The 13,560-nt window shown below is 43.5% G+C and overlaps 1 protein-coding gene across 2 annotated transcripts; it reads right to left on the bottom strand.

The window, feature by feature from the left end:
* Positions 1-5,421: 5,421 nt before the first annotated feature.
* On the bottom strand, positions 5,422-13,478 carry LOC101328364 (histone H2A type 1-C). 2 transcript variants are annotated; one of them, XM_004316278.4, is made up of 2 exons: positions 12,909-13,478; positions 5,422-5,578 (listed from the first exon to the last, which is right to left on the bottom strand). In XM_004316278.4, exon 1 carries the CDS (start codon positions 13,414-13,416, stop codon positions 13,024-13,026), a length of 393 nt encoding a protein of 130 aa, XP_004316326.1. In that variant the 5' UTR covers positions 13,417-13,478; the 3' UTR covers positions 5,422-5,578; positions 12,909-13,023. The 2 variants fall into 2 exon arrangements, with proteins under 2 accessions (XP_004316326.1, XP_073666546.1); XM_073810445.1 differs by lacking the exon at positions 5,422-5,578 and adding an exon at positions 5,585-6,549.
* Between the last annotated feature and the right edge of the window lie 82 nt (positions 13,479-13,560).

Genomic DNA, 13,560 nt, shown 5'->3' with positions numbered 1-13,560 from the left:
GTGGGTGATCATCATCGGTTCCATTTTCCAGACAAGGAAACTGAAGATGAAAAGGGAAAATAATTTGCTCAAGGTCGCATTGTAGGGTTGCAATTGTAGGGTTGCAAAGTAGGGTCTGATGGATGGCCATATCTGGGTTTTTATTTTCATTATTTCACATTGTTCCAGAACTCAAAACAACCAGCCTTCAAAGTTGCAGTCACTTCATTTGGATTGAGTACAAATAAAAAGAGTAAATTGTTTAAAGTCAAATGCCTTCTTGCTTTCTGAAAATTGTATACCCACTTCTTTCTCTCACAGAATATCATAACTCACCTAAAAATTAAAAAAAAAGGAGCAGGGCCTTATTTCTGCTCCTTTCTGCACTTAAAGATGGAAGTGTACCTCTGGTTGAGCGCAGATACGAGGTCTCATGCCCAGGCATCAGATTTGCAGAAATATTTGTTTGAATTTCTGATTGTTTCCCTCATTTGCCTGTTTACTCTCCGAAGCCGCTGTCACTGGAAACTACAATTCCCAGGCTCCCTTGCTCTCTGGCTTCCAGTAGATTTGACCAATGGGAGGCCCCGGTGGAACAGGTTGATGAGGCCAGGGTATTTCTTAAAGACTAAAGTCCAGAGAACAATATAAAATTCGTGTAACAAATAACCAAATTAAAGCAAACAAAGCCTCCAAAGAGACAGGCAGTTTTTAGCTCTTTGGGCTATTAGACCACTGGTTGCATTGTGTAATTAGATAATTACTTTTATGGTAATAGCAGCAAACAGCAACTCGCATTTGTCGAGGGTTCCCTTCGGATTGGGCGCTCTTCTGAGGTCTTTACCTGTATTACCTCATTTGCCTTCCCAATAACACTATGAAGCTGATTCCCTGTGTGTGTCTTATTCTCATCTGCACACTTCCCCCATCCGTCCTTTTTACCAGGTACATGACCTGGGCAAGTTAGGTCATCTCTCTGTGCCTTGGTCTCCCAATCTACAAAATGGGACAATAATAGCACCTACCTCATGACATTATGAAAATTAAATAAAATAAGTTAGTGCTTGAGTGAGCATTATAATCTAATGAAGTGAGGTAAGAACCACATTCCTCCCAATCCAACTCTAGTTTATTTATTTATTTATTTATTTATTTATTTATTTATTTATTTATTTGCGGCATGTGGGCCTCTCACTGTTGTGGCCTCTCCCGTTGCGGAGCACAGGCTCCGGACGCGCAAGCTCAGTGGCCATGGCTCACGGGCCCAGCCGCTCCGCGGCATGTGGTATCCTCCCGGACCGGGACGCGAACCCGCGTCCCCCACATCAGCAGGCGGACTCTCAACCACTGCACCACCAGGGAAGCCCCCAACTCTAGTTTAGATAGCAGTAAATTTGGATAACAAGGAATATTTGTCTGATTCTGAGGCACAGCTTCTGGGTCACAGGTGAGATCCGAGCGTCGTGGTTCTTACTGATGGAGCCAGAGGACCGTTCTGCGGCTCCATAACACAGATGCCGGGACCGGCACCGGAAGTCCGAGCTGAGCCCTTAGTTCCGGCGTGACTGGGTCCCACTGGGGCATCCGCGGAGTGCAGCGGTGGCAGAGTCTCCACGTATTTCAACACTGACCACCTAGTGTGAAAACAAGGTACTTTTAAAAAGTGCTCCTTAAAAAATAGCTGATGCTAAATGGAGAGGAAAGAGAGCGGGAAAACATTGGGCAAAAGAAAGGGTGGCGGGGGTGGGGGTGGGGTGGGGGAGGAATACAAAGGGATAAATAAGAAATTTCAGAAAGAGCTGTTGGTTTGTAGCGTTCATGAAGAACATTTGAGAAGATGAGACACAAGGTGATTAGAATAATGATTAAAAAGTTCGATCTCAGCCCATAATGAAAGCTGTTTATAGCCACTCCTTCCCACCGACTCCCTCTTCTAGAGGTCATTACCTCCTCCTAACGGGTCTTCGTACTTTGGGCTTCTGTCTGGTTGGCGGGCACAGTATCTGTTGTGTCTGCTGGAACTCGTGGGCAGAAGTCGGCAGATGCGCAGCGCCTGCTCTCCTGCAGCTCTGAGTCACGTGCCAGCGAAGGGGACAGCCTGATGCACAGAGGGGCTGTGCTCCAGAAGGGGACCCAGTGCCTGTGCTGTTCCTTTTCATAGAGAAAGCATGAGACCAGACTTGAATAGGAGAAGAAACCTTTTCTGTGTGGGTTTCAGCTGGGAGCACCAGCCTCCCAGCACCTGAGAACATTGGCTGATTCTCCCACAGGGAGAGAAGCAGCCATTGTTCCCAGTTCATTGCCAGGCAACCCAGAGGAAATCCCTGGGGTCACTGGTTAAACAGCCCTGCTTGTGTCCTAGCAGTGCCTTTGCTCATGGCATTCCTAGCCATGCTGTACTGACAGTCCACACTCCCAGCATCACTCTCCGCCAGACCTTGGCCACCCTCCCAGCAGGGATCTCTCCCCTCTGGGAGTAGGAAGAAGGCTAGGGAGGGTCTCACTGAGAAGGTGACATTTGAGCAAAAGCTTGAAGGAAGTGAGGGGTGAGGCAAGTGAGGATGTGTGAGAAGAGTGTGTCAGGGTTCCTCATAAAATTTGGAAAGTCGATATGAGAACCCAGCAGATGGGAAACAATGCAGAAGAATCCACAATAGGTGTGGATCATAGGACTGTGGGAATTAAATCAGCCCAGAGACATGGGGCTCATTTGGGAGGTGAGACAGAACACTTTTAGGTAGGAAAACAGCACAATAGCGTGAGCCAATGTGTGTGCACGAGAGAGAGACAGAGACAGAGTCATGAGAGGTATGAGAGTATCTTTATGGGGTAGAAACAAAGGACGTTTAAGGTAGTGGTGTGCTGGTACACGTTTAACAACTGATTCTCCAGGAAAACTCCCCAAATACTGATTTGTAGCCAGTTCTTGTTGTGTAAATACTGCCGCTATGGCCAATTCCAGGCTACCGATGTTACCCTGAACACGGAATAGAACGCAAGGAAGGTTCAAAATGACATGTAGATTTTCCAGTGGAGGCCTGAGAGGATGAAGACGGCGAGGGCAGAAATATAACTCTGTGGGCGACGTGCACAAGCCACTGATCTGTTCTGTGACCGCACAGAGACCAGCTGCTCAGGGCCCCAGTCTCTTCATCCACAGCCTGAAGGACTGAGCTAAAGGAAATCGAAGTTTCCTTCTGTGCTCTCCCCTTCCTTTATTCTTTCCTCCCAAAGAGCCACTGTATCTAGGGCCCCTTTCCTTAATGGCCTTCCACATATTTCTTTTCTCTGCCAAAGTTGCACAGGTACCCAGTGGGGGTGATTCTCCATATCCAGGGAGTCAAGCTGAGCCCCCAATGGAGTAGGCACAATTTGCAGCATCCCTGTCTTAGGAGTCTCTGCTCTTGGAAAGTGGCTCAGCTGAGTTCGAAATGCCCACCCAGTCCACTGGGGCTGCTGCTTCTGCACCTGGAAGAGACCTGGTGGCAGGTGAGTGGGTGCGTCCACTGCCATTTCAACACCACATGTCTGCCAGGCCCACTCCTCTGGAAGCTTCCTCCAGCCATGGGGGAGTGGCTGCCCGAAGCAGGCAGTGATCTGGCTTATCACAACCTAAGTCATCTCAATCTCTGCAGGTGGAAGCTGGCAAATCCCAACTTGGAAATCCCAACATCCTCTTCAACTGCCCACATTTGTGAATGGATCAACAGGTGAGAGATCATTTCTATCTCTACTTCTATCTTTATATAAGCTTGCACATGTTTATGTTAGGTTTTACAAGGAACAAGGTGCTTTCTCACGTGCTCTCATTTGACTGGTTTTTCAAAACTCTGGGACGTGCTATTATCCCATTTTACAGATGAAAAGCCTGATTTTTCAGGGATGGCAGGTGACTCACCCCCAGTCAGACACTTGGTAAATGGCAGAGCTGGAATACAGACCCAAGTATTTTCATTCCAGATTCGCACGTCTTTCCAGAATATTTCACTGCATGTCTGTGCTGTGTGTACATGCATATGTATATGTACGTGTGTACACACACAAACCACTTTGTATAGACTTATATAGGTATTTTTTAAGACTGAGTTGGGTGTGTCCTTCTTACAACCCAGCCTTAGGAATTTATCAGCTATTTCCTGAGTGATTAGTACATGCCAGGCAATGTCAGACACCAGCTGAGAGCTGGCAATACAGCAGTGGACCATCCAGACCCCCAGTCCCCAACACACAGACACTAGAGTAGCAGAAACATTCTTAAAGCCTGACCTTGACTTAAGAGGAAAGAGCAGAAGGGGCAAAGTGGCAGGCAGATTGGGAGGGTGTGCCTTCTAACTCCTGTGTGAGGAGATGGCCATTTAACCAGGTAATTATGAAACTATCTTCCTCTGTCTTGGTACCATATTTCATTTCTTCATGCCAGGCTGGAATTTGGGGAGCCTGATCCTATTACAATATATATAACTCTCACAAAAGAAGTAGTGTTGAAAAATTAAATAATTTTGTTTGTGCTGTTCTTTAGAATTCCAAACTTTTTTTTTTTCCATTTTCGTAGTTAATTAAGGTACGTATTACCTCCATTTTACAGATGAAGAAACTGGGGTTCAAAATGAGCTTGGCTAAAGCCACAGTTTTCTTTTTTGCGGTACGCGGGCTTCTCACTGTTGTGGCCTCTCCCGTTGCGGAGCACAGGCTCCGGACACGCAGGCCCAGCGGCCATGGCTCACGGGCCCAGCCGCTCCGCAGCATGTGGGATCTTCCCGGACCGGGGCACGAACCTGTGTCCCCTGCATCGGCAGGCGGACTCTCAACCACTGCGCCACCAGGGAAGCCCCAAGCCACAGTTTTTAAGGAGAAGAACCTTGAGTCCAAGCCAAGAGTGACTTGAATTTCTGTTCATTTTCCACCATCCCAGAGGAATATGAGAAAAATTTCCATTTTGCTGTACATCAGGGTTTGTTATTCTGGAATTGCTTTATGTGCCTACCAACAGGAGACAGGTTACGTGAACTGTGATGTACTTGTGATGCGTTCACAGTACAATACCATGAGACAGTGTACAGGATGTCCCCTATGTTCATATCTGGAAAGTTTTCCAAGATATACTGTTATAGAAAAGAGTAAGTGTATACAGTCTGCTATCTTTTAAGAATGAAAACTGGGGGAGATAAAACATGCGTTCATTCTTGACTCACATCAGCATGAATTAACAATAGGCAAATACACAAGCAAAATAATGTTACCTAGGGAGAGTGGGGTAATCCAGTGAGGAGTGGATTCTCAACATATACCTTGTTATTTTGATTTGGTTGAACCCTGTGAATGTATTACTTATTCAAGAAATTAGGTACATTTTGTACTAAAGAGAGCTTCTCCACAATAATATTTACCACCCCTTCCCTTTTACTCTCCTTATCCCGAAGACACACAGTACACATGAAGAAAGAAACCCAAGTAAGTTTTTAATAGGAAAACATTTGCAGGTACAGAATCAATCAATGATGTCAGAACACAGATGCCAGTCCATTTATTTCTGAGAATTGATGAGTTTGACAGACACTCTGGATCTAGGCATCTCTTTGTAGTGAGAAGCTTTTGAAACCTAAGGGGAGAGAAGAAACCAAAGTTAATGTATTTGGGAACTTCCTTCTTAACCTTCCTCAACATACGCAGAAAAACTTACAAACCTCTTCCCTCAGAATGAGTTTGGTTCATTCTGTGTATCAGCCCTTTTCATTTCCTCATATACACACGCCCCATGGTAAGAGGACCCAGCCTCCCTGGGAAATGCTCTAATTTCGCTCTTCAGATAGGGTTGCCAGATTTGGCAAATAAAAATACAAGATGCCTAGTTAAATCTGAATTTCAGATAAACAACATCTTTTGTTGAATTATAGCATGTCTCATGCCATATTTGGGGGCATACTTATACTAAAACAATTACTTGTCACTTAACTGAAATTCAAATTTAACTGAGCATCCTATATTTTATCAGGCAACTGTATCCTCAGATGCTACCTGGAGGGAGCTGGTTAAGTGCACTTGAACATGTTAGCCCAGAGGGACAAAAAGTACCTAGCCCGGTGTGCTACCAATAGAACTTTCTGCATTGACAGACATGTTCTACGTCTATCCGTCCAATGTAGAAGCCACCAGCAACTTGAAATATGGTTAGTGCAACTGAGTACCTGAATTTTTAATTTCATTATTTTATTTAAATTTAAAATGTCACATGTGGCCAGTGGCCTATCTTGGACAAAGTAGCTCAAGTACCAGTCATGTATCACCCTCCAAATGTAGCAACTGGAATTTAAAACCGAATGGTGGCTAAAAAGGTACATCACCCGGAAATAAACTCACAAATCCCTGCAGCTTAGTGATTATTCCGTTTCCGTGCAGATATAAGTTCTGTTGCCAACACATTAATTCTGAGTATTCATTCTGAGTATTTACTGAGGATGTGACATGCCAGGGAGTGGAGATGTATGATAGAATTTTTCAACAAACTTACCCTGTAGATGATCGTGTTAACTGTATAATCCAGCATTAGACTGTAAAAGCCACCAAGGTGCCCTATGTGCAGAGCAGGCATTGTAAGGGGATGAAACAGCATTGATTTGGTCACACACATCAGCTGTGTGACCCTTTTCCTTCCATGATCTAAGCAAGCGTTAGTAACCACAGACCCAGTAGGGTATTAAAGAGGATTCTTTTATACACGGTATCAGCCAGCAGAGAAGACAGGCCCTTAAAGGAAACTGAGCTTCCTGGGTCACTGAGGCTTATCAGGAGACATTAAGTCTGGTGAGGTTAGTGCAGAAACCTGGCAAAAGGTAGAATGTGGAAAACAAATGGTGTATATGGTACTTCCAAATTTCACTGCGGTCCTGGTAGCTGCATAGGGCAGTAGGCAGTGCATTAACAATGGTTAGTGGGCATTTTTATACAGAAATTCAGATAACCATGTGCTTTCTGGGCTCTGAGAGGGCTTTTGGGGCTACAATATCCATTCCCTGGTTCATTCACCAGCGAGTTGAGTCCCAGGCCTTCTGTTAGATGTTAGGATGTCACAGACCAGGTCCCACTTCATGAAACAGAGAGTATAATGGGGAGAGGCAAACAACAAGGGAGCTGATAAATAAAATCTTAGAATGTATTTTAAAGAATCTCAACAAGATGATTGATAGAAAGTAACTTGGAGTGAGACGTGAGCAGAGGGAGGTTACTTATTTTTTTTATTTTTGTTTTTTTTTGCGGTACGCGGGCCTCTCACTGTCGTGTCCTCTCCCGTTGCGGAGCACAGGCTCCGGACGTGCAGGCTCAGTGGCCCTGGCTCACGGGCCCAGCCGCTCCGCGGTATGTGGGATCTTCCCAGACCGGGGCATGAACCCGTGTCCCCTGCATTGGCAGGCAGAGTCTCAACCACTGCGCCACCAGGGAAACCCGGGAGATTACTTTTTTATTTTACTTTCTATACTTGAAGTTACAAACTTAATTCATGCTCCTTTTAACACTTTACACACATGTTTATACAGGTTAACAATCTCTCCTCATATAACCTCACATAATGCGGCTTTTATTTCTAGATGGTAGACACCCTCTCTTCCCTAGTTTCTACTATCTGTCTATCTATCTATCTATCTATCTATCTATCTATCTATCTATCTGATATTGCTTTGCTTTACAAAAGGTTAAGTGTCTCTTAATAAATTTTAATATATATTGCCAGGAAATTTTCTCAAAAGATAATATGACTGTGGCACTCCTTCCTCATCCTCAGCATCCTAAGTATTATTGGTTTTAGTGGTTGTCTATCCATAGGTGAGAAGTGCTATTCATTTGTTGCTATGATATGCATAACCTAACTTTTAGGAAGGTGAACAGTTCTATGTATTTTGGTTTGTTTTCTCTCATATGCACTGTCTATTTGAATTTCATAAAAGGTATAAAATATCCTGTTCAGTAATTTTTTTCTATTATTTTTTGCCCTTTTCTTAGCAGCTTGCAGGTCTTCCTTGTAAATTAAAGTCATTAACCTTTTGTGTATAATGTTTTACAAATCCTTTATCCCAATTTACTCCTTGTTTTCTACTCCTTTTATGGAATATTGCATCTTAAGTTTATTTTTGTCCTATGTGGTCTGTGTCCCTTCCTATATGGCATTTGTGTTTACTGCCTGGCTTAATAATGACACCTCCCCCTTAAAATATACACATACAAAACTGAAGTTATACAAAGTGTGTCCCTAAAATTTCATCTAGTATTTGTATTTTATACTTAGCTCTTTAATCCATCTGGGTAGGTCTATTTCAGATAGGCCTGTCTGGAGAAGAGCTGAGAACACGCTCGCCAGAAGAAAAATCAGAGGATGGGCACTGCAGAGAAAGAGACCAACAGTACAAATGTCTTGAAGCAGCAAAGGGCTTGGCAGGTGGAAGAGAGATCAGTGTAGCTGGACAGGGAGATGGAGATGAAGTCAGGGAGGTGGGCAGAGGCCAGGGTGGTCATGGATGGCTCTTCAGGTCATGGTAAGGAGTATGGTAAATGAATTAAGATATGTATTAAAGGTATAGGTGAAGTGACTTACAGATAGTTTGGATTCGTGGAGATGAAGGAAAGGGAGCAAGGCTCATTCCTAGAATTTTCGCTCGAGTAAATGGACTTACAGTAATGTCATTTACTGAGCTGGGGAGGATTGGAGGGCATAACAGGCTTAGGAAGCATAATGTAAACTCTTGTGTCTTGAATGTATTTAGGCTGAGAGGTCTGTTAGGGCTTCAGGTGAAGGTGTCAAGTAGAAATTTGTATGAACACATTTGCATTTCAGGGAAGACAGCAGGACTGGAGATGTAAAATTGGAAGTTTATTGCATATAGACAGACTTTGAAACTACAGTACTGATAAAATCATCAAGGAGACAGAGTGAACAGGGGCTAGTACTGAGCTCCAAGGTTCTAAAATTTAGAGCATTTTCAGAGAGAGCCATTCTGAGATACACTTTGAATGCAAGGGCAATTTGTCATGGCGTAAAGTCAGGGCCTGTACTTTCAGCTCAGGCTATCACTGAGTACAGGAAAGAATAGACATGCTCAGCTGCTGCTGCCTGGTGCTGCGAGAGTGAGGAATGTGGTAAAAGTTTAAGCTCCAACTGGCAGACAAGCAACATACAGCAGAGACCCCGAAACTTACACACTTGCTTCTTTCAGAAAGAACCTCAACTATACGTAACACGTGTAAGTCTAAGTCTTAACAGATGCTTGTTCTATCACCCTGCCTAAACTACAACTTAACTAACAACTGTAATCTAATTAAGTCCAATGAATTTCTGATATTTTTTCAATATGACTACATTAATTCCATGTCCTAGAATTCGTTTTATTTTAAAGTATACATGTTACGTTCCAAATTCTTTTGGTGTTATAATGATTATACTTATTGAGTTTTTTCATAAATTTGTCTACTTATTAATGATACAGTTTTATGGGTATAAATATAGACTATAATCTGCCTTTTGGTAGATCTCCTGGTGATGCTAATCTTATTTTGCTACAAGATCAAGGTACTGAAATAAAATAGAGAGGGAAGAATACTGGGGCTACATGTGAGCCCTTATTCTCAATTTTGGTATGTTTGGGGATTCCTCAATTAAATTCCTAATGTTTCCTAGTAACCCACGTGCATTATACTTAACAGGAATATTTACATTTATAATTATAATTCAGGCTCAACAGGTGACAAACCCCTAGAAGGTAACCTACTTCTAACCTTAAAATATACAATTTTTTTTTTACAACTGGTTATAAAATGTATCACACTTGTAAAAAAGAGTTCAAGTGATACATTTAAAAAATAGAATGTGAATGGATAATGGATGCAGTAAAGGAAAGGATATTGCTGCATAGATTATTTGGAAATTTTAAAGAAGATTTTATATTTGGCGATGCTGTATCAAAGTGATCTGTGTTGTTCGGAATATGCTATATAATTGAATGATGATTCTGTCTCAGCCTCACATCTCAATAAATCCCTTTAATACATATCTTGTCCCTGGTGGCCAGGTGTCTTCAGTAACTGGAAGCCCTGGGTTTACGATTCACATCAACTTGCCCCAATTTAAATGGTTCTCTCCAGGACCCTTGAGGCATGGTAGATGGAGACCTACTCAAGGGCTGGAAACCAACTAAAGCTACTGAGAGTTTATTGCCCACTAGAGAATTTTCCCAAGTGGTAACTAGGGCTTTTGGATATAAACAGTGACATTTCAAAGTAGGAGGTGAAGAACTATGTTGGAGAGGGGAAGCTAGGCCAGAGCTGTGAGGAATGTCCTCTGCTTGGGGAATAGCCTCTTAGCAGTACCTCTTAGGTAAGAGGTTATCAATTGGCACCTTCTGTGTTTCTTTGAAGCTCCCAAAATAAGTTGCCAATGCAAATTGGATTTTTCAGAAGGGATTTTCTACTGGTAAGAGAAGATATTATTAGCAGCCTTTAGTCTGGCATGTAATTAATGTCTCCTCTGGTAATAAACTGACCCTCTAGAACAAAGTACTTCCTGATGGCCCAGCCACTGACTCAGCTCAACATTTACTCAATGTCCGATTATCAAGTGTTTATTGTATGCCAGGGTCTATGCTGACTATCAACAATTTAACAAGATGTGGTCCTTGACTTTAAGGAGGTCTCAGTGAAACACACAAAATTAACACGATGTATCATTCACTCTTAAGTAATCCAATACAAAGTTTTGTTATTGGAGCCCAGAGGGGAGAATTCAAGTCCTCGCTAACTCCTTTCTTCACCTACCACAATAAATTAGTTTATCAAGTCCTTTGGTTCTTTTTTTTTTTCCTTTGGTTCTTTACTGAACCATCTCCCCACTTGTCCCCTTGTTTCACTTGTCACATGCTAAATCAAAAGTGTATTGGTTAACACAAAAATACGTGGCTAGCACTGTCAGGATTTACCTCCCTCCCTTATGCAGATTCCAGGGAGATTACCTCTCCTCCTTCTCTTAAAATTTTCACAGAGTTTAGGATACAATTAGTAACATTCTGGTATGTGGGCAAAGTTAAATCCATTATGTATTGAATTTTTACTCGTTTCATTATTCTGACAACCTCTTAGGGAGCAGTTGGTTATAAAATTGCCAGTGGTTAGAAGTACTGACTTCCTGACCTTGGGGCTTAGACAAGTTTTTTATGCTGTCTTCCTGTCTCTTAATCTTTAAAATTGGGATAGGAATAGTACTTATCTCTAAGATTGTTGGGTTAAATTAATATTCTGGAAGCATGTTGACACACAGTAAGTGCTTACTAAGTGTTGGCCATTACTTGAGCACCCCACGTTCTAATTTCAGAACCCACACTGCTGAATCCACTCTTTTCATCACAAGACAGGCAAAGGCATACAGGAAGAAATGGACGCAGGGAGAAGTTAAGCACCTAGCCCAAGGTCACCCACCTAGTTAAGTGTTGGAGCTGGGTTCAAAGGCAACCTGGAAAGTCAATGAAAAGTATCCCAAGGCTTATATAAAGCAATTGCAACCTAAGGATCCAAGTTCTCCAACATACAAGAAATGCTGGGCGTAAAGAACGCGGTCCTCTCAGTGGACCCCTACCTGAAATGCTGTGAGGTCGGACCTTCCCCAAACTGATTTTCATTCCGGCTATCCTTAAAAATTAAGGAAATTCTAACGTGCGGCCATCAAGGTGCTCACTTCTTTTTCCGCCTATTTGCCTTCACCAAACACCCAGACCCTCTAGCCCCGGTTCTTTTGCTGGTTTCAAGGCCGAGGTGGGGGTGGGGGGTAGGGGGATGCGCGGGAGGAGGGCAAGAGAGGGATGGAGGCTGCCTCAAGACCGCAAAGTGTCTGTGCCAACATGAGAATGAGAAAAGTGCGTTCACGGGAACCAGCTTCTGTTTAGATTCTCTTTCCCCACACACTCGGATCTGAATGCTCCAAAAGAACTGATGCCACGCAAAATGCTTCAGTGAAGCGCCAGAGATGTTTGAATGAGGGTGCGTCTCCCTGGGCCGCACAGGTCCCAAGTTTTGGCCTACTCAGCCTCCTTGCCTACTCATCCAAGCACAAACTGAGTCATGCAGAAGAAATGTTTACTTGATGAGACTCAATCCCGGAAAATAGGATCCTAGGAATTTTTGCACAGTACCAGATCGACACTTTTGAGTTGGAGCAGCTAATTTACCAGATCCCTAGTAGTTAACTATTTTAGGGAGGCCTGCAGCCCTACTCTATCCCTTTTGAGGCTACGTTAGGGGCCTAGGCGTTTGAACCTCTACTAACTATAGTTCGTTGAATGTCAGGCACTAATCTAGGTTACGGGTGTTAAGCGGTTTGTCAAAAGAAAAAAAAAAAAATCAATGGAAACACCATCACTCTATCCCCAATTTACATACAACAAAACTACCAGGTTAGAAATTGGCCCGAAATCTCACAATTTGTAAATGTGGGGAGAAGCCACAATTAGAGTCTAGATTCAGTCTGTTCTAAGCTACCATTATGTTAACTCCAGGTAATCAATTTTTCAAAAGCCCCTTTCAGTACGTGGTAAATTTCAGATGATACGTTGAAAGTTAGCGGGAGCAGAGAGTCTAACTCCCTTGCGGGATTAGGAAAGACGGGTTGTCTGCAGCCTAGAACGAGGCGTCTAAGAGGTTCTGGCCATTTCACTCGGCATGTTCATTTGAGACCACCGTATATCCACCCCTGCAGTTAAACCGTGCTTAGGCTTTACTGACTAAAGGCAGATCACTCGACTGTCTGAAATGCCTAACCACTTCGTGGATCATTAGACCTTAACCGATTTACCGCGTTCTGCAGAGAGGGAGGTTTCTAGTAACAATGAGAGCCTTTTCTAAACATCTAGAGAAATTTTTCTTCCATTTCTTGTTATCTTGGATAAATATTCACTTACCTTCCTTTTTCTTTAATATTCCAAGCGGTGTTAGCTCTTCCTTTGAAATAGTGGGGGGCTCTGAAAAGAGCCTTTGGGTTTGAAAGCACTTCCGGAAACTCAAATCCCTGTCAAATCACTTGCCCTTGGCCTTGTGATGGCTCTCGGTCTTCTTAGGCAACAGCACCGCCTGGATGTTCGGCAAGACCCCGCCCTGAGCGATGGTCACGCGGCCCAACAGTTTGTTAAGCTCCTCATCGTTGCGGATGGCCAGCTGCAGGTGGCGTGGGATGATGCGAGTCTTCTTGTTGTCGCGCGCCGCATTACCAGCCAACTCCAGTATTTCAGCCGTCAAGTACTCCAATACCGCTGCTAAATACACCGGCGCGCCAGCCCCGACCCGCTCAGCGTAGTTGCCCTTACGAAGTAGGCGATGCACTCGGCCCACGGGAAACTGGAGACCGGCCCGCGAAGAGCGAGACTTCGCTTTAGCCCGAGCCTTACCACCTTGCTTGCCACGTCCAGACATCGCAAAGTAAACAGAAAAGAAAAAAACAAAAAATGAGCACTTCTCAAAACAAACCAAGTCTGAAAGCAGATAGAACACTGCTGCTTTTATAGGCATTTCCTGGGGAGTAAATCCGATTGTCTGATTGGTTAGTACCAAGATTCA

The sequence above is a fragment of the Tursiops truncatus genome, chromosome 10, assembly GCF_011762595.2.
Source record: "Tursiops truncatus isolate mTurTru1 chromosome 10, mTurTru1.mat.Y, whole genome shotgun sequence".
Taxonomy (NCBI): domain Eukaryota; kingdom Metazoa; phylum Chordata; class Mammalia; order Artiodactyla; family Delphinidae; genus Tursiops; species Tursiops truncatus.
The sequence above is the reverse complement of the archived record's forward strand: the minus strand, read 5'-3'. Positions and strand labels throughout refer to the sequence as shown.

What these genes read in the sequence shown, in the direction of transcription:
- LOC101328364 (XM_004316278.4), bottom strand. Translation starts at nt 13,416, where the DNA reads ATGTCTGGACGTGGCAAGCAAGGTGGTAAGGCTCGGGCTAAAGCGAAG.